The following is a 27,017-nucleotide window of genomic DNA, read 5'->3' as shown; positions in this document are numbered from 1 at the left end:
ATGTTCTTTTTATTTAAGTGTGTGAGAAGTGACATAAGTGAAATTTTGTTCAGGTGAGAGATAAAATCACAGCTTAATGTAACAGTGCCCACCCTGTTCAGTATCAGCCTGGCTCAGTGGGAGCTTGGGACTGAGCCTGATCGAGTCATGTATTGTCACTGTGGAGTAACACTGAACACAGGGTTCAGTATCAGCCCCACTCCGTGTGGAGTATTGCTTTGGAGTGAAATACTAGAACAATACGGCCAACACCATCAAAGGAAATTCCTTCAAGTCCACCAGCTGGATAAGGGAACCAGCATCAGCATCCTCTCCCAGGCCAGCAACTCTAGCACTGAGGACCTAGCATCACTTAGATGGCTCAGTTGGGCAGGACACACCATTTGGATGTTGAAGAGGAACCTGCGAAATGGACACTCCAACTTGGGTTCTGTTACAGCAAGGAGTTCCCAGGTGGACAGAGTAAAAGGTTCAAAAACATTCTCAAAGCCTGCCTGAGAAAGTACAATGTCCCATGGACACGTGGGAACGGCTGGCCCATGGTGCTGAAAAAGGAGAGAAGGAGCACTGGGGTGAACATTGAGACCTTGGGTCCATGGACTGGGAGCACACAGAAACCTGGTGCAAAGGGCAGGAGGAGCGATCGCGTGCCAAACTATCGTCCCAGCCACCCCAGTAGGCACCTCCTATCCCGTTGGCTGCAAAGTCCGCAGACGCCATTAGGCTTCCTCAGCTACCCTAAAACTCATCTTCAATTAAAGGGATAGCCTAGGAGGAAAGATGAGCCCAGGACAGTCTCATATCATCATTGTGGAGTAAACAGGAGGATCCAATACAGAAAGTCGTACGGTGCTGGTCTGAGGAAATAGATGAGCTTCTACATGACGGCTTTGAGTCCCTACTCAAAGACTCAGCAACCAACCTAGATGAGTATATCACCCCCGTCACGGACTTTTTCAGCAAGTGTATTGAGGACTGTGTACCAAAGAAGACAATCCAGGTGTTCCAACACTGGAAATCATGGATGAACCAGCTGATCCACTCCCTACTGATGTCCAGGACTGCAGCATTCAAATCGGGTTACTCTGACCTTCACAAGAAATTGAGATACGACCTCCGTAAAGCTATCAGAGATGCCAAGAGACAATGTCAGTTCAAAATAGAGTCCCAGACCAGCCATCAGTTGTGACAGGGCTTACATGCTATAACGGGCTACAAAATGAAGTCGGGTAGCATTGTTGACAACAGCGCAATCCTTCCCGATGAGCTTTACTCATTCTATGCATATTTTGAACAGAGGGGGAGTGGTTTGTCACCACCCACGCCGACAGTCTCCAATGCACCTGAACCCACATTCACCATTGCAGACGTCAGATCAGTTTTCCAGAGAGTGAACCCACTGAAAGCATCTGGCCCGACTGGAATCCCCAGCCGTGTCCTTAGATCCTGCGTAGATTAGCTGGTGGGGGTATTAACAGACATGTTTAACCTCTCCCTACTTCAATCTGAGGACCTGCTTTAAGGAAACCACTATCATCCGGGTACCTAGGAAAAACAAGGTAATGTCCTTTAATGACTACCACCCAGTGGCTCTGACATCCACCATGATGCAGCTCGGAGAGGCTGGTCACGGCACACATCAGTTCCAGCATCCCAGACAACCTCCACCCACTGCAATTCGCCTACTGCCGAAACAGGTCCACAACGGACACCATCTTCCTGGCCCTACACTCATCTCTGGAGTATCTGGACAGTAAAAACACCTATGTTAGACTATTGTGTATTGACTACAGCTCCACCTTCAAATCTACAATTCTAAGCAAACTCATCACCAAACTCTGAGACTTGGGACTCAACACCTCCCTCCGTAACTGGATCTTTGACTTCCTGACCAACAGACTGCAATTAGTAAGAATAGGTAGCAACATCTCCAGCACGATTATTCTCAACACTGGTGCCCCACAGGGCTGTGTCCTCAGCCCCCTACTTTACTCCCTATACACCCACAACTGTGTGGCCAGATTCTGCTCTAACTCCATCTACAAGTTTGTAGATGATACCACCATAGTGGGCCGAATCTCAAATAACGACAGGAAGGAGACAGAGAGCCCAGTGACATGATGTCATGACAACAACCTTTCCCTCAATGTCAGCAAAACAAAAGAGCTGGTCATTGACTTCAAGGAGGGGGGCAGTACACACACTCCTGTTTACACCAACGGTGCAGAGGTCAGGAGGGTTGAGAGCTTCATGTTCCCAGGACTGGGCATCACCAATAGTCTGTCCTGGTCCAACCACATGGATGTCATGACAAAGAAAGCTCACCAGCACCTCTACTTCCTCAGGAGGATAAAGAAATTCTGCATGTCCCCTTTGAACCTCACCAATTTTTATTGATACACCATAGAAAGCATCCTATCTGGATGCATCATGGCTTGGTACGGCAACTGCTCTGCGCAGGACTGCAAGAAACTGCAGAGAGTTGTGGACACAGCCCAGCGCATCACCGAAACCAGCCTCCCCTCCATGGATTCCGTCTACACTTCTCACTGCCTCGGTAAAGCAGCCAACATAATTAAAGACCCCACCCACCCCGGACGTTCTGTCTTCTGCACCCTCCTGTTGGGCAGAAGATACAAAAGCCTGAAAGCACGTACCACCAGGCTCAAGGACAGTTTTTATCCCACTGTTATAAGACTATTGAATGGTCCTTTAGTGCAATAAAATGGATTCTTGACCTCACAATCTACCTCGTTATGACCTTGCACCTTATTGTCTGCCTGCACTGCACTTTCTCTGTAACTGTAACACTTTATTCTACATTCTGTTATTGTTTCCCCTTGTACTACCTCAATGCACTGGTGCGATGAAATGATCTGTATGGATGGCATGCAAAACAAAGTTTTTCACTAGACCTCGGTACAGGTGACAATAATAAAGAAACAAACCTCAATGAATGTGGCAACAGAGTAGAGGGCCCGAATGGCCACTTCCTTTTGCTATGTTCTTGAACTTCATTTTCAACAACCTGTCACTCACTTTTTGGTAGAAAAAAATCCAATATTATAAAGTGGATACATTTTGTACCGTTTACTTATATTAAAGGTGTATCCCACAAAGTATTTAAGAGATATTTTAGTATATTTCTGATAAATGTTTGAAGTAATCCTCGCTGCTCCCCTCGAGAGTGCTGCTTCTCCCTCCCCGTGCCCACAAAAGTCCTGTGTTCTGGTTTAGACCCAAGGGAGAGCACTCAGCACCACTCCAGGTTGTCCCTGCGGTTGAAAGGACAATGTTTCTCTGTCCACAGGTGCGTCATGGCGTGGTGCTGGTGGGCCCCACCTGTGGGGGGAAGACAGTAGCCAGAACAATCCTGCAGAAGGCCCTGGTCATCCTGCCAGGCCTTGTTCCAGAGGCTGCGGCTGATGACAAACCACCCTTGGTACGTAAATGTTTTATTCTGTGCAAGCACACAAAGAATTGCTGATCAAAGCAAACCAAAACTTTTATCAGCCCCAATATGAAGATAAAAAGGCTTTGAATTTTAAGAAGCACAGAGTCATAGAGAGATACAGCACAGAAACAGGCCTTTCAGCCGACCGATTCCGCACTGAGCAGCAACCACCCATTTACACTAACCCTAAATTAATCCCATTTTATTCTCCCCACATTCCCATCAACTCCCCCCAGATTCTACCCTTCACCTACACTAGGGGCAATTTACAGTGGCCAGTTAACCTATTGACTTTCATGTCTCTGGGATGTGGGAGGAAACCAGGGAACCCAGAGGAAGCCTGGAGGTCACAGGGAGAAGGTGCAAACTCCACACAGACAGCGCTCAAGGCGAGGATTGAACCTGCGTCTCTGGAGCTGTGAGGCAGGGGTTCGACTATCTGCTCCACTGTGCCAGCAGACCTTCAGCACCAAGTCCTTCTACTACATACAATGAGTCTTGCATTTCTATAGTGCCTTTCATAATCTCAGCATCCCAAACTGCTTTAACATAGAACAGTACAGCACAGGAACAGGCCCTTCGGCCCACCACATCTACACCAACTGTGATGCCAATCTAAACTAATCCTAGCTGCCTGCACATGGTCTGTGTCCCTCCATTCCCTGTGTCTAACAGCCTCTTAAACGTTGCTATTGTATCTGCTTTCACCACCTCCCCTGGCAGCCCGTTCCAGGCACCCGCCACTCCCTGTGTACAAATCTTGCCCCACACATCTCCTTTAAACTTTCTCCCCCTTACTTTAGACCTATGTCCTCTAATATTAGACATTTCCACCCTGGGAAAAACACCCTGACTAGCCAGCCTCTCTATGCCTCACATAATTTTATATATTTCTATCAGGTCTTCCCTCAGCCTCCAATGCTCCAGAGGAAATAATCCAACCTCTCCTTATTGCTAACACTCTCTAGTCCTGGTAAACCTCTTCTGCACCCTCTTCAAAGCCTCCACATCCTTATAGTGTGGCAAATGACTTACCAACTTTTGTACTCAACACCACGACTGATAAGGGAAAGTGTGGCATACACTTTCTTTACCACCCTATCTACATGTGTTGCCACTATCAGGGAGCTATGGACTTACACCCCAAGATCCCTCTGTACATCAAAACTCCTAAGGGTCCTGTTATTTACTGTGCACTTTGAAATTTCCAATTGTTTTATATCCTACTGAATCCTTTGACAACCTTCCTCATTTTCCATAGCTCTACTTGTTAATATAGAACATAGAACACTACAGCACAGTACAGGCCCTTCGGCCCACAATGTTGTGCCGACATTTTATCCTGCTCTAATATCTATCTAACCCTTCCCTCCCATTGCTCTATCATTCATGTGTCTATCTGAGAGTCTCTTAAATGTCCCTAATGTATCTGCCCCCACAACCTCTGCTGGCAGTGCGATCCACGCACCCACCACTCTTTGTGTAAAAAAACTTACCTGTGACATCCCCCTTATACCTTCCTCTCATCACCTTAAAATTATGCCCCCTCGTGTTACCTGTTTTCACCCTGGAAAAAAGTCTCTGACCGTCCACTCGATCTATGCCTCTTATCATCTTGTACACCTCTATCAAGTCACCTCTCATCCTCCTTCTCTCCAAGGAGAAAAGCCCTCGCTTGCTCAACCTATCCTCATAAGACATGCTCTCCAATCCAGGCAGCATCCTGAAGAACCTCCTCTGCACCATCTCCAAAGCTTCCACTTCCTTCCTATAATGAGGCGACCAGAACTGAACACAATACTCCAAGTGTGGTCTAACCAGAGTTCTATAGAGCTGCAAGGTCATCTCACGGCTCTTGAATTAATATGTCTGTGTTAGGGGTGGGCACTGGTCTAATTCACAATGTTTGGCAGCTAACTTACACAAAGCACTGCACTGTGGGAGGGGCAGTACTGAGGGAGGGTCACACTGTGGGAGGGGCAGTGCTGAGGGAGTGTCGCACTGTGGGAGGGCCAGTACTGAGGGAGAGTCACACTGTGGGAGGGGCGGTACTGAGAGTGTGGTTCAGTAGAGGGCTGTTACTGAGTTAGTGTAGCATGGTTGGAAGCTCGTACTGAAGGAGTGCTGTATGGCCGATGAGGCCATGCTGAGGGAGGACTTACAGTTCTGAGCAAGTTCTGTATTGTTTTAGGGGAGGTACTGAGGGAGTATTGTATATTTTTTCTTGCCCCTGTAAGTTTACTTATATTTGGGTCTGAGAGCTGAATTACTAATGCCTGGAGACTCCAGAGCAATTCTAGATCAATTGACAACTGAAGATACAAACCACACTGGGCACTGAATCCATCCATTACCAGAGCACCGTAGCTGCATCATGTCGTTTCAACATGATGCTCTGCAGCCACTCATCACGGCTTTTTTGGCAGAACCCTCCAAACAAACCACCTCTCGCACCTAGAGGAAGAAAGTATTTGGAAACACCACATCCAGCTTGTTCCTACCAGGTCACAGACCACATTGACTTGGAAATATATCACCAGCCTTCATTGTCGTTAGATATAAATCCTGAAACACTTTACCCAGTAACACTTGGTGTACCCTTCCTGTGTGTACTGCAGTTCAAGAAGGCAGATCACCACCACCACCTTCTCAAAGACAACTAACGACATGCTATAAAGTGTCTTCAAAGTGGTGCCAAAATATATAAAACTTTGATTAAGCCACACTTGGAGCACTGTGTGCAGTTCTGGTCACCCCATTACAGAAAGGATGTGGAGCCTTTGGAGAGGGTGCAGAAGAGATTCATTAGGATGCTGCCTGAATTGGAGGACATGAGCTACAAGGAGAGGTTGGACAAACTTGGGTTGTTTTCTCTGGAGCGTCAGAGGCTGAGGGGTGACCTGATTGAGATTTATAAAAATTTGACTGGCATTTGATGGGGTAGATAGTCGGAGTCTTTTCCCCAGGGTAGAAATGTTGAATACTAGAGGGCATAGCTTTAAGGTGAGAGGGGAGAGTTTAAAGGCGATGTGCAGGGCAAGGATTTTTTTTACACAGAGTGGGTGCTTGGAATGGGCTGTTAGGGGTGGGGGTGGAAGCAGATACAATAGTGTTGTCAAAGGCCTTGCTGAAGTCTATGTAGGCTGCGTTCATAGTGATGTTTAAGAGACACATGAATATGCAGGGAATGGAGGGATGTGGATCATGTGCAGGCAGAAGGGATTAGTTTAATTTGGCATCATGCTCGGCACAATCATCGTGGGCTGAAGGGTCTGTTCCTGTGCTGTACTGTTCCATGTTCCATATTCTAAAAATCCGGCATATGAATGCCAAAAAAAACTCACCTGGAAGGATTCACCCCAAATCCCAGACATGAGGGACACTTTCTAACCTTTCAACCTATTTCTGAAATATTTTCTGTAACCTCCACAGAGTCCCATAGCAAAGAGAGGCAAGGTGGAGACCTTCACTGTGAATCCCAAGTCCATCAGCCTCAGGGAGCTCTATGGGTATCGAAACCCACACACCATGGCCTGGACTGATGGCTTGCTGGCTCAAGCAATGAGAAAGTTTGCCAAGGACCTATACAAAGAGCACGACCATGAGCCCGAGATGAAGCTGATTACTTCTTCCTTCATCAACGTTGAGAGAAGTTGGACTGAACTCCAAGATCACAAGAGTCAGGAGAGAGAAGGTGGGTGCATGTGAACAAAGGGTTTCATTGTAGCTAGATAAGGCACCGAACAAGTCTGACCACAGCAGCTGTGGAATGTAAGTTCAGGGCATAATTTGGAATTTAAAAAGGAGGCAAGTCATTGGCAATAAAAATCAGCAAACTGCATAGATTATTAGACTGCATGTGCTGAAAATCTGAAATAAGAACAGAAGGTGCTGGAAGCACTTAGCAGGTCAGGCAGCATCTGTGGAGAGAGAAAGAGTAAACGTTTCAGGTTGAAATTTTAGTTCAAAGACCCTTCGTTGAATAATTCCTGAAGGTGTTGCATTGGCGGCATGCTAGTGTAGTGGTTAGCATAATGCTATTACAGCACCAGTGACCCGGGTTCAATTCCAGCTGCTGTCTGTAAGGAGTTTGTATGTTCTCCTCGTGTCTGCCTGGGTTTCCTCCGGGTGCTCCGGTTTCCTCCCACATTCCAAAGACGTACAGGTTAGGAACTGTGGCCGTGCTATGTTGGCACCAGAAGCGCGGTGACACTTGGGGCCTTCCGCCAGAACATTCATAGTAATGGAAAAAGGATGAATTTCACTGTAAGTTTCAATGTACATGTAACTAATAAATAAATATCTTATCTTTTAGAAGGGTAAATATGGGTAGGACATAAACAGTAAATGGTAGGGTGCCGAGGGAAATTGATAACCTACATTCTCATCCAAATCATTAACTGGTCCCTGCAGCACACCACTGGTCACAGGTCTCCTATCTGAATAACAACCCTCCTCTACCACTCTCTGTCTCCTTTCACCAAGCCGATTTTGTATCCAATTGCTCACCCTGGATCCCATGTGATCTAACCTTCTGGACCAGCCTACTATGCAGGACATTGTCAAAGGCCTTGCTGAAGTCTATGTAGACTGCGTTCATCAATCTCTTTGTCACCTCTTTAAAAACAATCAAATTTGTGGTTTCCCACACACAAATCCATGCTAATGATCACTAATCAGTCGTTGCCTTTCCAAATGCATGTAGGTCCTGTCTCTCAGAATCCTCTCCAGTAACTTTCCCACCTCTGATGGTTAAGCTTACTGGAGACATTCAGAAACATTTAAAGACATAAATAATAACTATTAAAAATCTTTAAAACTTTTATTAAAAAAGCAGAAAAAGTCCTATAGCATTTAAATACCTCAAAATTTAATAAACGAAATTAGCCATCCCCATTGAAAGTGATGGACAAGCGGTCTCTGCCTGGCTCAGTGATTCAGTCTGAATGGGAAAAGTAGCCTCAGCTGAAACTCCCTCACCAGACTGCACGAGGTAAGGTACTCGAGGCAAACACTGCAGATGCTGGAAATCTGAAATAAAAACAGAAAATGCTGGAAGTACCTAGCAAGTCAGGCAGCCCCTGTGGGAAGAGACATAGAAATAACGTTGCAGGTCTGAGACCCATCATCAGAACTCCTCTGGCAAAGGCCATCATTAGGGATCCCCACCATCTGGGCCGTGCCCTCTTCTCGCTGCTGCCATCAGGCAAGAGGTACAGGAGCCTGAAGACCCACATCTCACGGTTCAACAACAGCTTCTTCCCCACTGCTGTCAGGTTCTTGAACCCACCTGAGAAACCCTAATGCAACCTCTTTCTATATTTGCACTAATGTTGTTATGTTTATTTATTTTCTCATGTAAGTTATGTATAATTTATGTTAATTTAAGTTTACATAATTTATGTTTCTCATGGCTGTGATGTACTGTGCTGCTGCTCCTGCAAAAAGCTAATTTTCGTGACATTTATACCCTGGGTGTGTGTGCCCATGACAGTGAACTTGAACTTGAAGGTGCTCAGACCAAAAATGTGAACACTGTTTCCTCAGAAGCTGCTTGACCTTCTGAGTGCTTTCAGCTTTTTCTATTTTTAATTCATAATGATGACCACTAAGCTCCCAGATGGTTGTGAAATGGTGTGACAAAGGATCCTCTGACCTGCTGGGCATCTCCACCTTGAACTGGGTGGCTTGCCGGACACATAAATTTGGAGTCACATTAGGGGTTAAGGATGGTAGATTTCATCCCCTGAGGAACATCACTGAACCACTGAGGCTGGACAAGAAACTCTGTCCTTGTCAGGTTTGACCAGACCCTGAGAAGTGAACGTTAAAAATGGGCTGAATAAGAAACAGAAGCAGGAGTTGGCCATTCAGCGCCTCGTGCCTGCTGTTCCAGTCATGCCTGATCTTTAACCCTTCGCCACTGTTGCAGTAATCCCGTGTCATTTGATTCCCCCCGACATCTAAAAATCTATCAAACTCTGCAGGCTTTTTTAAATCTGCCCTCTTCTGCACCGCTCCAGATACGACACTGACAACCAATTGGCGGTGGATAGTCATGGATGGACCTGTGGACACTGTTTGGGTTGAAAACCTCAACACGGTGCTGGATGACACAAAGACCCTGTGCCTGTCGAACGGGGAACGCATCAGTTTGCTGCCTGGCATGAGGCTCCTGTTTGAGGTGGACAGCCTTTCCCAAGCCAGCCCTGCCACAATCAGCAGGTGCGCCATGGTCTATATGGTAAGATATCCCCTGCACCGATACCACAACGGGAACAGCAGAGTGCACGCACTTGTGGCCATTTGAGAGATTTAATTCTACTGTGGAGATCCTAGTAATTGCTGCTTCCAGTTACTTTAGGTGGAACAGCCAGTTGTGATGGGGATATTGTCCTCTGCAACAGGATCTAGATAGGTTTGTTAGGGAGCAAAACTTGGAATTTAATGGTATCGGTAAATTGGTTTATTATTGTCACTTGTACTGAGGTACAGTGGAAAAACTTGTCTTGCACACCGTTCGTACAGATCAATTCATTACACAGTGAATTGAGGTAGTACAGGGTAAAAACAATAACAGAGTACAGAGTAAAGTGTCACAGCTACAGGGAATTGCGTGTGGGGAATGTGGGGAGATGTCAGGTCAGGCACCTCAGTAAGAGGAACCAAAAGGTGGATTATTATCTAAATGGAGAGAGACTGCAAATGAGTGAAGTTCAGAGGGATCTAGGCATTCTAGTGCATGAATTGTGAAAAGATAGCAAGCAGGTGCAGCAAGTAGTTAGGAAGGCATTGGTTTGGTATTGGTATTAGTTTATTATTGTCACATGTACCGAGGTAAAGTGAAAAACTTTGTTTTGCATGCCATCTGTACAGATCGTTTCATTACATCAGTGCATCGAGGTAGTACAAGGGAAAACAATAACAGAATGCAGAATAAAGTGTTACAGTTACAGAAAGTACAGTGCAGGTAGAGAATAAGGTGCAATGGTCAGGATGAGGTAGATTGTGAGGTCAAGAGTCCATCTTGTTGTACTAGGGGACCATTCAATAGTCTTATAACAGTGGATAGAAGCTGTCCTTGAGCCTGGTGGTACGTGATTTCAGGCTTTTGATTCTTCTGTCTAATGGGACAGGGGAGAAGAGAGAATGTCTGGGGCGGATGGGGTCTTTGATTATGCTGCCTGCTTTACTGAGGCAGTGAGAAGTGTAGACAGAGCCCATGGAGGGGAGGCTGGTTTCCGTGATGTGCTGAGCTGTGTCCACAACTCTCTGCAGTGTCTGGCGGTCTCGGGCAGAGCAGTTGCTGTACCAAGCCGTGATGCATTGGGATAGGATGCTTTCTATGGTGTATTGATAAAAGTTGGTGAGGGTCAAAGGGGATAAGCCAAATTTCTTTAGCCTCCTGAGGAAGTAGAGGCACTGATGAGTTTCTTGGCCATGGCATCTATATGCTTGGACCAGGACAGGCTATTGATGATGTTCACTCCGAGGAACCTGAAGCTCTCAACCCTCTTGACCTTAGCACCATTGGTGTAAACAGGATCATGTACACCACCCCCTTCCTGAAGTCAATGACCAGCTCTTTTGTTTTGCTAATATTGAGGGAAAGGTTGTTGTCATGACATCATGTCACTAGGCTCTCTATCTCCTTCCTGTACTCCGACTCATCACTATTTAAGATACGGCCTACTACAGTGGTGTCTTCTACAAGCTTGTAGATGGAGTTGTAGATAGAAAAGCTTTTGTTTGCATGTCATCCGGGCAGATCATGCCATACACAAGTACATCAAGGTAGTAAAAGAAAAGCAGAATGCAGAATATAGTGTTGTAGCAACAGAGAAAGTGCAGTGCAGGTAAACAAATAAAGTGCAAGGGTCACAACGAGGTAGACTGGGAGATCAAGAATTCATCTTTAGTGTGTGAGAGGTCCATTCAAGACACTGATAACAGTGTGATATACAGCTGTCTTTGAGCCTGGTGGTTCATGCCTTCAAGCTTTTGTATCTTCTGCCCAATGGGAGAAGGGAGAAGAGAGAATGACCAGGGTGGGAGGGGTCCTTGATTATGCTGGCTGCTTTCCCAAGGCAGTGGGAAGTGTGGATGGAGTCACTGGAGGGGAGGCTGGTTTGCATGAGGTACTGAGCTGTGTCATCATGGTCTTGCTCTGCCCAAGACCACATTTCTTGTGGTAAAATTGCCACATTTCTTGTGGCAAAAGTTGGTAAAAGTCATCAGGGACATGCCAAATTTCGTTAGCCTTCTGAGGAAGTAGAGGTGCTGGTGAGCTTTCTTGGCCATAGCATCTTCGTGGTTGGATCAGGACAAATCATTGCTGATATTTACACGTGGGAACTTGAAGTTCTCAACCATCTCTATCTCAGCACCATTGACACAGGCAGGGCAAATGGCATGTTGGCCTTTATGGGGTAGAGTTTGGAAATCAGGAGGTTTTGTTACAGTTGTACAGTGCACAGTTCTGGTCCACTTCCATAAGAAAGGATACAGTAGCATTGGAAGCAGTACAAAGGAGATTCACCAGGCCATTTCTGGGGATGAGAGGGTTTCCCAAAGGAGCTGTACTGGCCATACCTCAGAGGTGCCAGTCTGGTGAAGCTACAACACAAACTATAGACACATAAATTGGTAAATTGGTTTATTATTATCACTTGTACTGAGGTACAGTGAAAAACTTGCATACTGTTCATACAGATCAATTCATTACACAGTGCATCGAGGCAGTACAAGGGAAAACAAGAACAGAATGCAAAGTGAAGTGTTACAGTTACAAAGAAAGTGCAGTGCAGGCAGACAATAAAGTGCAAGGTCATAACGAGATAGATTGTGAGATCAAGGGTCCATCTTATCGTACTAGGGGACCATTCAATAGTCTTATAACAGAGGGATAGAAGCTGTCCTTGAGCCTGGTGGTACATGCTTTCAGGCTCCTGTATCTTCTGCCCGATGGGAGAGGGGAGAAGGGAGAATGTCTGGGGTGGGAGGGGTCTTTGATTATGCTGGCTGCTTTCCCGAGGCAGCGAGAAGTGCTAAACAGAGAAACCCGAATGTGGGGGAATCCCAGATGGCGATCTGTGTACCATTACTCGATGCACAGTCAGCTGACAAGAAGCAAGAATTCTGTTGAGGAATTGCTGCAGTTGTTGGATGCCTTGTATTTAATGACATTGCTAAAGGTGGCTGACTGTTACCTTCACCACAGGACCCAGTTGACCTTGGCTGGCAACCTTACGTGAGGATGTGGCTGGCCCAGCTCCCAGAGCAGCTGCCTCAGGAGGGCAGAGAATGCCTGCAGACCCTCTTCGACGAAAGCATGTCGGCAGGTCTGCACTTCGTGAGGAGGTGGCAGAAGCTGCGCCAGTTTGCCGTGCCGGAGCTGGGCATCGTGATGACGCTTTGCCGCATTCTCCAAGCTCTTCTGGACTTCCTGAGCAGGAACGACGGCTTTGGAATTGGTTGGTGATCCTCTTCGTGGCATGCCAGACTATTGAGGGTGCAGGGTTGCACCGGTAGAGAGGCAGGGGGATGGATTCACCAGGCTGTCAGTAATGAACGTGGGCCCTCAGCGCCGAGAGGTGGGGCCTCAGGATCACACCTTGGCCAGCACCATGAGTGTGCACTGTCGCTGGGGACCGGCAGCGTCTGCTCCATGGTGTCAACAGAGCCAGGCCCTACATCTCAGCACTGACAGCTGCTCTGCTCCCCCCCAACCCACCCAATGCCAGTTCTCATGGGGAGTCTCCCCACACTGAGCTGTGGGCAAAGCATTGGTGCCTGTGGCAGGGATTGACAGCAGTGAGGAGGGGTGGGATTCACACTGGGTTCCTGCACAACATTGGGGAGGGTGGGGATTGACACTGGGACCTGCACAGCAGTGGGGAGGGGTGGAGCTCATTTACATACCATGCTATAAAGGCTCTACCACTTTGAGTATAAAACTCAAAAAGTCATGTTGCAAGAGTATAAAAGTTTGGTTAGGCCATTTTTGGAGTAAAATAAGATAAGATATCTTTATTAGTCACATGTACATCGAAACACAGTGAAATGCATCTTTTGCATAGGGTGTTCTGGGGGCAGCCCACAAGTGTCGCCACGCTTCCGGCACCAACATAGCATGCCCACAACTTCCTAACCCGTACGTCTTTGGAATGTGGGAGGAAACCGGAGCACCCAGAGGAAACCCACACAGACATGGGGAGAATCTACAAACTCCTTACAGACAGCAGCTGGAATTGAACCTGGGTCGCTGGTGCTAATGTGCAGTTCTGGTTGCCCCATTACAGGAAGGATGTGAAGGCTTTGGAAGAGGTGCAGAAGATGTTCACCAGGATGCTGCCTGGAGTGGAAAGTATTAGCCCTAAGGAGAGGTTGGACAAACTAGGATAGTTTTCTGTGGAGTGTTGGAGGCTGAGAGGAGACCTGATAGAAGTTTATAAAATGGTCAGAGTCTTTTTCCCAGGGTAGAAAGGTCTAATACTGGACAGCATATCTTTAAGGTGAGAGGGGGAAAGTTTAAAGGAAATGTACACAGAGAGTGGTGGGTGCCTGGAATGTGCTGCCAGGGGTGGTGGTGGAAGTAGACATGATAGTGACATTTAAGAGGCATTTAGGCATGCATGTGAATAGGCAGGGAATGGTGGGATATGGACCGTATCCAGGCAGATGGGATTAGTTAGATTAGCATCATGGTCGGCATGGACATGGTGGGCCGAAGGGCCTGTTCCTGTATTGTATGTTCTATGTTCCATAACTCCTTTTAGTGCCGATTCCATTTGTTCTCTCATTCCTGGGAATGCATTGTAAGGACCAAGTACACACACTGTGCCTCATTTGTCTGCTATGGATGAGCAGGAATTATCCTCACCCTGAGTCCAAAGGTTGTGGGTTCAAGCCCCACTCCAGTGCATGACCCAAGCTGATGCTCCAGTGTAGTCTCCCACTGCCACAGTAATCCCCCTTCTGGTGACACAACTCCCATGGCATCAGTGTGAAGACCAGGAGAGTTCTCCCCAGGGTCCTTGCCAATATTTATCCTGAAGTCGGCATCACAGGAACACAGATGGACAAATCGCTGAGCACAGATTTCTTGTTTCATTTAGTGCAATGGAAACTGTACTTCAAAAAATGCTGAATAGGCTGTAGAATTATTTTTCTTCAGCCCTTCGATTGTGAAGTAGCATTTGGAGTTGCATCTCAGACCTCGGCTGAGTCCTGAGATTGGTTTTAAACAGGTCAGGGTGGACCATAAGAGTGATTTGTAAAGGGAACATAGGCTGACGATGCAGAGGGAGAGCGGGAGGGGGCAATAAGACCACAGCCTTGTCCACTCTAGACTGCTCAAAATAGAGGAGCATCCGAGGTTCCACTGAGACCCTTGAGTCTTTTTGTTAGGAGCGTGTTGAAGCTCAGTGAAAATAGTGGAAGGAAAGCACCATCTCCCAAACTCCCACTCACCCGCCCCAGTAAGCACCTCCCAATCCCGCTGACAGGGGCTGCCGGTCCCCATGTTGGCCTCATCAACCACCTCACAACTCACAGGAGTGGAATAAGATCTTTCACATCTTTCTCTCAGCCGGTGGCTCTGCTCACTCTGATGAAGAGGCCAGTGACCCTGAAGAGCTTCAGAAACCCAAAGGGCCCTCCACGATGACCATTCCCGAGGAAAGTCCCGGTGGACAGGACAGCAAGGCCAGCTCTGGATCCAGGTGAGGTTAAACACAGTGCTGGTTTGCCCTTCTGGGTGGGATTTGGTGCAACACAATCAGCCGGGGCAGTGGGTTATTGCCAGACCAAGTCTTCGAACATTAGAAGTTGAAGCAGGAGTATTTGGTACTTGGCTTCTCCTACCTGCTCTGATATTCAGTAAGATCATGGCTGATCTCTTACCTCAGCGAACTATTCAGCCCATTGAATGCATGTCATCACCCAGCAGAGCATTCCCATCAGTGACAACTGCCATCTTCTTACTTCCCCATAGCTCTGCACCTCGCCTGGTCTCACATACCCATCAGCTCCCCTTTGATGCCTTTGGCACTTACCTACACTGGAGACAATTTACTGCAGCCAATTAACCTACCAGCACATCTTTGGGATGTGGGAGGAAACCAGGGGAAACTCATGTGGTCATACGAAAAATGTTCTGACTCCCCACAGTCAGCGCTGGAGGCCGGGATTGAACCCAGGTTGCTACCTGCTGCACCACCATGCCTCTTCCCTGCACCAACCTCATGTCCTTTGATTCCCCAATATGTACAAATCTCTCATGTTTCACTGCCTTTAGACTTGGTTACCCTGCATCAACTCTCAGTGACCACGTTGCTCTACACGTGCAGCTCCCACTGCACTAACCAGTCGCTGGTTTGCTTTCCATCAATCCTCATGATGCAGACAGTTACTGAGGTCACAACATGAGGACATTTGAAGGGAGAGTTAGGAGTCAGTCACATAAGGGTAGGACTGGAGAAGCCTAAACTCCACACAGCCAGCACCGGAGGTCGGGATCAAACCTGATCCCTGGAGCTGCCTCAGGAGAGCAGCCAACATAACAAGGACCTCTCCCACCCCACTCATTCTCTCCTCTCCCCCCCACTTCCAATGGGCAGAAGATACAAAAGCCTGAGAACATGTCCCACCAGGCTAAAGAACAGCTTCTATCCCACTGTTATCTGACTATTGAGTGGAACTCTTGTACGATAAAGATAAATTCTTGATCTCCCAATCCTGGCCCTTGTACCTCTCTAACACTATATTCTGCATTCTGTTTTCATTTTCTTTTCGTACTACCTTGATTTACTTATGTATGGAATGATCTGTATGGACGGCATGCAAAACATAGCTTTTCACTGTATCTCGGTACAGATGACAATAGTAAAGTAATTACCAATTACTAATTACTGTGAGGCAGCAGTTGTACTCACTGTGCCACTGTAGTCCAAGTCTTGCTTCTTCACTACCAACCAGACTGTCAGCTTTTGTATCATCGGCAAACTTCTTAAACGTGCCCCCTATATTTGTCCAAATCATGTATGTTCACCATGAAAAGCAGTGGGCCTGGTACCAAGCCCTGTGGAATGTAGGTCTCCTGGCACTTAACTCCCTGGTGATCATTACTCCTTGCTTTCTGCCACTGGGCCAGTTTTAAGTCTCATTTCCCATTTCCCCTTGGATCCCACAGGCTTTTACTTCCGTGATCTCCCTGCCATGTGTGACATCACCTGCCTCGCTCTCATCAGCTCTTATTACCTCCTTAAGTAATTTCAATTAAGTTTGTCAGACCTGTCCTTCCCTTAACAAATCCATTCTGTTCCTGATTAACCTATACCTCGCTAAATGCTGCCACCCCTCGGAAGTTATTCCAACAGTTTGCTCACTTCCGATGTCAGTGACTGGTCTATAGTTATGGTCTATCCTTTTCTCCCTTTTTAAGCAATGGAATCACATCCTCAAGCTCCAGCCCTCCACGCCATGTCTGCAGCCAAGGAGCATTGGAAAATTACAGAGTCTCTGCTGTTTCCTCCCTTGCTTCTTGTTAAGGCGTGGGATACCTTTTATCCAAACTTTTAAAGATACCAGGCCCCTGAATATATCCCCACTCTGAATGTTCATCATTCCCAATGCTCCATGTGCTTCGTCCTTAACATCAGTGCCTCCTTGTTCATGTGCAAACCTCTGCCTCTTCACTCAGACTGCACCTGTGGTCTCTAAAGGGACCCAATATTTCCTTTTGAATCCTCTTCCCCTTCATGTATTTACAAAACACCTATGTGCTTTCTTTGATTTTACCTGCCAATATCTTTCCATGTAATTCCTTTGCCTCCCTTTTTAACTTTTAATTATTGTCTGATTTTTTGATGTTCCATGGAACTGCAGGCCCGCAAAGTGGTTCCTACAGAGGCAGCCGGAGCAGCTGGCCTCACTGCTGGCAAAGCTCTACGTCTTCTCCTTTACCTGGGCGGTGGGTGGCTGCCTGAAACACGAGGATGATTATGAGGAGGATGACCTGGTTGGAATCAGCGACAGAGTCAAAGATGACATGGTCGTCAAGGTCACATTGGACTTCAACACTTTCGTCCGCAAGATGTTCGGGGGGAAAACAGAACTCTGTGAGTCGCTGCTAGTGAGAAGTCGGCTTCTCCACCACCTCCTGACCAGGAGAAGGAGCAAGAAGTCACAGCTGAATGTCACATTCACCAGTGGTCCTGCCTTTAGATAGCTCTCTGTCCCTGCCCCACACAGACAGCCACCAGCTTGCTTCCTCAACTCTTTTGAAAACCTGAAACACTAAACGAACATTAAAAATTTACATTCGGGTTAAATTCCCCCTCTGAGATCAGATTAAATGGGGGTTTAATCTCCATACATTTACATTAATAGGGTTCTGGCTGTTTGCAGAATAAAAGTGGACAATCAGCTAAATACTCAGCCGGTCCAGCAGTGTCTGTGGAGAGGGATTGTTTAATGCCTCTTTAAAGTCAAAGTCGAGTTTATTGTCACATAGACAAGTACACGTATGCACAGGTGCAATGAAAAACTTACTTGCAGCAGCATCACAGGCACATAGCATCAGATAAGCAGCATTCACAAGAAAAACGTAAATTATACACAATTTTTACAAGAACACAATTAGAACAAAACAAGTCCATTTTAGTGCAAAGTGATCAAAATGGTCATAGTGTTGCTAAACTATAGTGATTAGGGTTTTGTCGGTTGGTTCAAGAACCGAATGGTTGAAGGGAAGTAGCTGCTCCTGAACCTGGTGGTGTGGGACTTAAGGCTTCTGTACCTCCTGCCCAATGTGAGCTGTGAGAAGTTGGCACGGCCCAGATGGTGGGGATCTCTGATGATAGATGTTGCCTTCTTGAGGCAGCACCTCCTGTAGGTGGTGGGGAGGGATGTGTAAAACGTAGTAGCAAGGGCTGCAACCACATTGCTTGACTTGGAGAACAGTAAACTTCTGAGATCGATTCTACTGTCATCTTTTTTACAGCGGTTCAGTTTCCAGCTGGGAGGGCTACTGTCTTTGAATACTTTGTGGATATGCAAACAGGGAAATACGTCACCTGGGACAAGTTGGTTCCACCCACTCAGACACTCATTTCAAAAGGTAATCGGAATCCAGATTACTATTTTCTACATGAAAGTGTGTGTCTGTATGTGTGTGTGATAATTGGAGGGTTGATGCACTGTTGACCAGAACTGTAAGTAACAACCTGACACATTATCGTTCAGTTTGATTTACAAACCAGTGACTCTGTCCACCACCCCCTCTCCCCGTCTGTTCTTCTACATGTTGAGTTACCACGGGAGGGTGAGGGAGGATCTCGTTGATAAGTACAAAGGTTTGCGAGCCAAGGTTTTTACACGGAGAGTGGTCGGTGCCTGGAACAAGCTGCTGGGGGAGGTGCTGGAAACAGATGCGATGGCGATGTTTAAGAGACATTGAGACAGACACATAAACAGGCCGGGAATTGAGGGATACAGACCATGTGCAGGCAGGTGGGATTAGTTTAGATTGGCATCATAGTCAGCACAGACATGATGGGCCGAAGGGCCTGTTCTGTGCTGTGCTGTTCTATGTTCTTCGTTCTATGATGTGGCATGAGATGTTTAGGACGGAGGAGAAATTCCTTCACTGAGATTGTTTTGAACCTCTGGAGTTCTCTGCCACGGAAGGCTGTGGAGGCCAACTTGCTTAGTATATTTAAGGAGGAAGAAGGTAGATTTCCAGCCAAAAGGGCATCAATGGGATCAGTATCGCTGGGTATTTTGATGGTTGGAATGGACGTGGTGGACCAAAGGCCCTGTTTCTGTGCATTGACCCAACGACAGTACATGCTACAGTTCAACTGTAGAGAAACATGAAAGGAAGTCGGACCCCAGAGTCTGCAGACGTTCCCTCAGGGCCGGATCTGAGGCATTTCATTGCCGTGAGACAATTCCTTTGTCCTCGACCATCCCGCCTGCCCACCTCCTCTACCATTTACCAATGTCTGATCAACACTCGTATTCCTTCACCCTGGATCTGTTGTCCTCTGCAAACTCCATGGCCCTGCTCATCTCCTGGTGTGGTTCCATCTTTGCTGGAAGCACACCTGATGCGTTTAGACATTGATTTACACATCTTTCACCAGTTTATCATCATCACCAAATTGCTCAGCTTCCTCTGCTGAAATAGCTATCAGTCCAGAACCATCGGGGATGCAGAGGGACCATCTCCCAGCCCTATCCTTAAACTGTAAACCCGTGCCTCTGTCACCCCTCCCATCAACAGCAAGTTCAAAGACCTCATGTTTTGTTTCTCTGATTATCTGATAACAGCTTCTGCTGCTTTTTTAAAATTATTCATTCAAGGGGTGTGGGCTTTGCAGGCTGAGCCAGCCTTTAATTGGCCATCCCTAGTTGCCCTTGAGAAGGTGGCGGTGAGCTGCCTTCTTTGAACAGCTGCAGTCCTTGAGGTGTGGGTGTACCCACAGTGTTGTCAGGGAGGGAGTTCCTGGATTTTGACCCTGTGATGGTGAAAGAACGGCGATGTATTTCTAGTCAGGATGGCGTGCGGCTGAAGTGCTTGCAACGATGTTCAGCCAGAAGTGCTGAGTGTTTGATCCATCGCCCCCTCGTCCTGAGATCCCCACCCTCATAGGAGTTAGTCTCTTGCCAATGCCATTCACTCCATGTGATATCAAGAAACGGCTGAGAGCACAGGGTACTGCAAAGGCTGTGGGACCAGACAACTTGCCAGTTGTAGTACTGAAGACCTGAGCTCCAGAACTAGCTGTGCCTCTTCCCAAAATGTTCAGTACAGTTACACCAGGTACATGGATAGGAAAGGTTTTGAGAGATATGGGCCAAACACAGGCAAATGGGACTAGCTCAACTCACCTTGGTCGGCATTGATGGGTTGGGCTGAAGGGCCTGCTTAGTGCTGTGTCACTCTATGACCGTTGTCATCTACCCAACAATATGGAAAACTGCCCAGCTGTGTCCTGTCCACAGTGGCTGATGGACATGAGTTTATGGTGGTTGCAGTTTATGGGTCTGGAACTGCCTGTGGGGGCAGAAACCCTCACCGCATTTCAAACTAACCCCAGTGACCACTTAAAATGCAGCAGTCTGCTGGGCTTCAGACCCAGACCTGGGAAGTGGGAACAGCTTCAATAATCACCATTAACTGACGTAAGCAGAGTGGACCAAATGGCCTCCTTCATCATCAATTTCTAACATTCCGTGAATGTGCTCGAATCCCAAGTTCTTGCTCACTCTCCCAGATTCTGCTGTTTCCCTGTGTCCATTTCCATTAGTCTGCCTGTGGTTCCCTTGGATGTTTCTTTGTTAAACACATAAGGCAGGTTGTTATAGCTTTTAATGACCCTTGTCTAATACCCAACAGCTCAATAAACAATTGGGCTTAGCGAGGAATAATTACTCCAGTAACAAGATTTGGCAAGGTGCCGCGATCATTAAGTGGTACTTATTAATACGCAGCTAGTAATGCTTTCACCTTTGGGATCTTGCTTCAAATCCAACCCAGATGTGGGCTGCCCCCAGAACACGACGCAAAAAGATTCATTTCACTGTGTGTTTCGATGTACATGTGACTAATAAAGAAATCTTATCTTATTTAATCTTTCTAACCTCTGGCTGAAATTGTCTCACGTGAGTTTTGTAGTGGGTATACAGGGGTCCAGGGTCACCCACTCAAAGCTATTGCTAGATGGCCACGGGTGATCTCAGCCTGAGCAGCTGCAGGATGGCACAGTATGGGACACTGGTGTCAGGGTGGGGCTCTGCTCAGGCTACCCCTTCACCCATTGACCAACACTGCCCAATCCTGCCATCTCCTCCCTCCCTCTACAACTCCCTGCAGCCTCCAGCCACTTTCAGCTGTCTGGGACCCAGCTCTCGAATTCCCTCCTTGACTTTCTCTTTTACTGTGCTTTTCATAACCCACTTATTTGACCGTGAATTTAATCCATAACTTTAACATCCCCTTATATATCTTGGTGTAAGTTATGTTTGACAATGCATCTGTGATGCATCATGAGACATTTCACTATGAAAGAGTTGTGTTGTGATTATAAACGGTCGTTGGGACACTGTAGAGGGAGTTTTACCTAACATGGGGGTGGTGGAAGCTGGCATTGGAAGAGCAATGGGTGTTGAGGGGCATGTGGTAGTACGACAGCCACCACACAACTAGCTGTTGCACGCACACATGCTGCATGCGTATGCGCGCGCATACGCATGCATGTGTGAGTATATGTGTGTGTGCGCACGTGTATGTGTGTGTGCATATGTGTGTATGCACGCACGTGCGCGCGCGTGTGTGTGTATACATACATGTGCTTAGTTTTCCAGTGCTCGGCTCCTGAGAGCTCTGCTGACTCCCAGCCACCCTGAGGGGGGTGTTCTGCAGGAAGTGATGATCCATTTGACCCATTACACCTGAGCACAAACCCACCACAGTAACGTTGTTGTTTATTGACTGCATTCCATGCTGCATGACTCCATGACTCAGAAGAATTGGTTTAGTTTACAGTTGAATTTTTCTGAGCTGACCCATGCCTAATACTTGAACATTTTGTTATTGACAGGGGTCCAGTTTGTGAGTCCTGTTGAGCCAATAGTTTCTGGACATACCAAATCGAAGCCAACCACTCAAGGAGGTCTTGTGCGCACAGTAGACAGCGTGCGATATTCCTTCCTGGTCAGCCTGCTGCTGCTCAATAAGTGCCCTGTGCTGCTGACAGGTAACAACACGTCAGTAAAATGAACGACCTCAAAGGTCCTTTGTGGTTTCTTTAGTGTTGCCTAAAGTACTGCCGCTCAGACTGAACTGAGCTAACAACAGAACATCCTTCACTGGAGCTGCCAGTCTTTAAGCTGCAGTGATACAACAGTGTGTCAAGGTCACACCTTGTGATACAGTCAGTTCTTAAAAATTCACTCACGCTCACCTGCGCTATACTGCTTCCCTTTCAAAAGCAATAGATACAGGTAAATTATACCATCAGATAACTATTCACATAGACAAAATTATAAAATTAATTGGTAAATTGGTTTATTATTGTCACATGTACTGAGGTACAGTGAAAAACTTTGTTTTGCATGCCGTCTATACAGATCATTTCATCACATCATTTCATTGAGGTAGTACAAGGGAAAACAATAACCGAATGCAGAATAAAGTGTTACAGTTACAGAGAAAGTGCAGTGCAAGGTCAAAACAAGGTAGATTTTGAGGTCAAGATTCCACTTTATCATATTAGGGGAACATTCAATAGTCTTATAACGAGACAGAAGCTGTCCTTGAGCCTGATGGTACGTGTTTTCAGGCTTTTGTATCTTCTGCCCATTGGAAGAGGGGAGAAGAGAGAATGTCCAGGGTGGGTGGGGTCTTTGATTATGCTGGCTGATTTACCGAGGCAGCGAGAAGTGTAGACAGAATCCAGGGAAGGGAGGCTGGTTTCCATGATGTGCTGGGCTGTGTCCACAACTCTCTGCAGTGTCTGGCGGTCTCGGGCAGAGCAGTTGCCGTCCTAAGCCGTGATGCATCCGGATAGGATGCTTTCTATGGTGCATCAATAAAATTGGTGAGGGTCAAAGGGGACATACTGAATTTCTTTAGCCTCCTGAGGAATTTAATTTCCTGAAGGAAATTAACTAATTATTTACATTAATATATATACTACAGGTTGATAAATGTATGCAAACCCTACTTTACCCAATTTCTTGATCATCTGAAACTTTTTCACTCCAAGAACATTTTTGCAATTGTTACATTAAAATAACTATTCCAACATAGAAGCAGTGGAGCTCTGGGCTAATGATAGTGTCGTACAACACGGAAACAGACCATTAAGCCCACTGATTATCCGCCAATCAATAAGTGCCCACTTACACTGATCCCATTGTACTCTCCCCACATTCCCCTCTGCTCCCCCAGACTCCACCCCTCACCCACACATGAGGGGCAATTTACAGCGGCCAATTAACCCACCAACCTGCACATCATCGGGATGTTGGAGGAGATCAGAGCACCCGGGGAAACCCATGCAGTCACAGGGAGAACGTGCAAACTCCACACAGACAGCAGCCGAGGTCGGGATCGAACCCAGGTTGCTGGAGCTGTGAGGCAGCAGCTTTACCAGCTGCGCCGGTCTCCAGACCTAGAAACAAGGGTTTGAATCCCACCATGGCAACGAGGGGATTTAAATTCAAGTACTTAAATTAATCTGGAATTTAAAAAGCCAGCAACATTAACCATGAACTGATGTAAAAGCCTGTCAGGTTCACAGCTGCCTTCCAGGGAAGGAAACCTACCCTCCTCACTGGTGTGGCTGATATGTGACTCCAGACCCAATAACAGGGTTGACTTTTACCTGCCCCCTCAGTTCAGGAGCAATTACAGGTGGACAATAATTACCAGCAGTTCCAACCTCCACAGCCCACAATGAATAAAAAAATATAATCCTCTCTATAGCAGAACACACTGTGTGCTATATACTGTTTACATAATCCTTAACGCAAACACCTAATAACTCTAATTAATAATTCTAACAATTGCAATTACACAGTGTATTTGGCACTCTGCTAAATATTGTGAGTGCAATGGTAATAGTTTCGACATTGGTTGCCTTTTAGCACTCTGTCTTACTGCTGCTGTGTTATGTGGTCTTGCAACCTGACTTTCCTTCTCCCAATTCCTAAATCATGTGTCTCCCCTCTTCTTTATTCCCTGTTCAGCCCTTGCTTTGCCATTCTGCTGTTGGAGATGGTATCTTGGGCCCAGCTTCCATTTGACCTCTCTACCTGCAGTCCTGCTGTGCTGAGGATAGAGCTGTCCAAGCGAACCCATGGTCCAAACGTTGCATAAGCTTTGATCTGTCATTGCAGGGTTATAAGTGAAAGCACTAGGCTTTATTTAGCTCCTCACACATTACTTCCCTTTGTGGTCCGTGTCCTCAGTCCGAGGTTCTCTGAACAACACTCATCAAGCACATGGGACGGGTGACCTGAACGATGCAGGTTATTGTCCATGTTCTCTACAAATCTGTTGTGTTTCAACATAGAACAGAACGGCACAGGAACGGCCCTTCAACACGCCACGTCAACCACCCACTTACACTAATCCCAAGTTTTTATTCTTCCCACTTTCTCATCAACTCCCCCTAGATTCTACCCCTCACCTACACAGTGGGGGCAAATTACAGCGGCCACTTAACCCACCAACTGACATGCCTTTAGAATGTGGGAGTCACCCAGAGCACCCGGAGGAAACCCACGCACCATGATGTACTTATGTTCTGAAATTGGTAAATTGGTTTATTATTGTCACATGTACTGAGGTCCGGTGAAAAACCTTGTTTTGCATGCCGATTGTACAGGTCAATTCATCAAGTCGTGCATCGAGGAAGTACAAGGGAAGACAATAACAGAATGCAGAATAAAGTGTTACAGTTACAGAAAGTGCAGTGCAGGCAGACAATAAGGTGCAAGGTCATAACAAGTTAGATTGTGAGGTCAAGAGTCCATCTCATCGTACAAGGGGACCGTTCAATAGTCTTATCACAGTGGGATAGAAGCTGTCCTTGAGTCTGGTGGTACATGCTTTCAGGCTTTTGTATTTTCTGCCTGATGGGAGGGGGGAGAAGAGAGAATGTATTGGTATTGGTTTATTATTGTCACTTGAACCGAGGTATAGTGAAAAACTTGTCTTGCATACTGTTCATACAGATCAATTCATTACACAGTGCATTGAGGTAGTACAGGGTAAAAACTATAATAGAATACAGAGTAAAGTGTCACAGCTACAGGGAAGTGCAGTGCAGGTAGACAATAAGGTGCAAGGTCACAACAAGGTAGATTGTGAGTTCAAGAGTCCATCTCATCATATAAGGGAACCGTTCAATAGTCTTATCACAGTGGGGTAGAAACTGTCCTTGAGCCTGGTGGTACGTGCCCTCAGACTCCTGTATCTTCTGTCTGATGGAAGAGGGGAGAAGAGAGAATGACCCGGGTGGGTGGGGTCTTTGATTATGCTGGCTGCTTCACCAAGGCAGCGAGAGGTATAGACAGAGTCCATGGAGAGGAGGCTGGTTTCCGTGATGTGCTGAGCTGTGTCCACAACTCTCTGCAGTTTCTTGTGGTCCCGGACAGAGCAGTTGCCATACCAAGCCGTGATGCATCCAGATAGGATGCTTTCTATGGTGCATCGAATAAAGTTGGTGAGTGTCAAAGGGGACATGCCAAATTTCTTTAGCCTCCTGAGGAAGTAGAGGCACTGGTGAGCTTCCTTGGCTGTGGCATCTACATAGTTGGACCAGGACAGGCTATTGGTGATGTACACTCCAAGGAACTTGAAGCTCTCAACCCTCTCGACCTCAGCACCATTGATGTAGACAGGAACATGTACACCGCCCCCTTTTCTGAATGTCCAGGGTGGGAGGGGTCTGGTTTCCCCTCCATTGATCTGTGTCTATAGAAATGATCTGTATGGATGGCTTGCAAAACTAAGTTTTTCAGTGTATCTCAGACAATGTACCAGACTCCCAGTCTATCCGTCAGTTTACAGGACAGTTCATCCGTCTGACCAGCGTCAGCAGGCAGCACCTGTGGAATGAGAAACGGTTAATGTTTTGTGTCTGCGACCTTTTGTCAGTTTTAATTTTCATTTTAGTCATCACAAGATCACAAGACAAGGGAGCAGAAGTAGGCCATTCGGCCCATCGATTCTGCTCCAAAGAAAAGGGGAAAAAAAAGAAAAAGAAATGAGAAATGGGGGGGGGGGGGCAATGAGAAAAAAACTATTCAACCCCAATTTCCGGCCTTATCCCCATATCCCTTGATACCTTGACTAATTAGATATCTATCTATCTCCTCTTTAAACGCCTCCAATGATCTGGCCTCCACTGCTGTACGTGGCAAGGAATTCCATAAATTCACTACCCTCTGGCTAAAGAAGTTTCTCCTCATCTCTGTTGTAAACCTGTACCCTCTAATTCTAAGATTGTGCCCTCTGGTCCTGGACTCACCCACCAGGGGAAACAGCTGAGCCACATCTACTCTGTCCAGTCGTTTCAACATTCTAAAGGTTTCTATGAGGTCCCCTCTCATTCTTCTGTACTCCAGTGAATACAGTCCAAGAGCCGACAAACGCTCATCATATGTAAGCCCTTTCATTCCGGGAATCATCCTCGTAAATCTCCTCTGAACCCTCTCCAACATCAGCACATCCTTCCTAAGATATGGGACCCAAAACTGTACACAGTATTTCAAATGAGGCCTCACTAGTGCCCCATAGAGCCTCATCAACACTTCCTTACTTTTATACACTATACCTCTCGAAATGAAAGCCAACATAACATTCGCTTTCTTTACCACCGATCCGACCTGGTGGTTAACCTTCAGGGTATCCTGCACGAGTACCCCCAAGTCCCTTTGTACTTCTGTACTTTGAATTTTCTCCCCTTCTAGATAATAATCTGCCCGTTTATTTCTGTTTCCAAAGTGTACAACTGCACATTTCTCAACATTGAATCTCATCTGC

The 27,017-nt window shown here is 46.6% G+C and overlaps 1 protein-coding gene across 1 annotated transcript in view; it reads left to right on the top strand.

The window, feature by feature from the left end:
• Positions 1 to 27,017, top strand: part of LOC127575532 (dynein axonemal heavy chain 6-like) — a 277,640-nt gene that overhangs the window by 139,475 nt on the left and 111,148 nt on the right. Inside the window, exons 31-38 of the mRNA XM_052025464.1 lie at positions 3,311 to 3,442; positions 6,887 to 7,051; positions 9,501 to 9,698; positions 12,675 to 12,927; positions 15,045 to 15,177; positions 17,342 to 17,574; positions 18,459 to 18,575; positions 22,063 to 22,218. Coding sequence (XP_051881424.1) covers positions 3,311 to 3,442; positions 6,887 to 7,051; positions 9,501 to 9,698; positions 12,675 to 12,927; positions 15,045 to 15,177; positions 17,342 to 17,574; positions 18,459 to 18,575; positions 22,063 to 22,218 — 1,387 coding nt within the window. The remainder of the gene's footprint in view (positions 1 to 3,310; positions 3,443 to 6,886; positions 7,052 to 9,500; positions 9,699 to 12,674; positions 12,928 to 15,044; positions 15,178 to 17,341; positions 17,575 to 18,458; positions 18,576 to 22,062; positions 22,219 to 27,017) is intronic.

The sequence above is a fragment of the Pristis pectinata genome, chromosome 10, assembly GCF_009764475.1.
Source record: "Pristis pectinata isolate sPriPec2 chromosome 10, sPriPec2.1.pri, whole genome shotgun sequence".
NCBI classification, from domain to species: domain Eukaryota; kingdom Metazoa; phylum Chordata; class Chondrichthyes; order Rhinopristiformes; family Pristidae; genus Pristis; species Pristis pectinata.
This window is presented reverse-complemented; position numbering and strand designations above follow the sequence as displayed.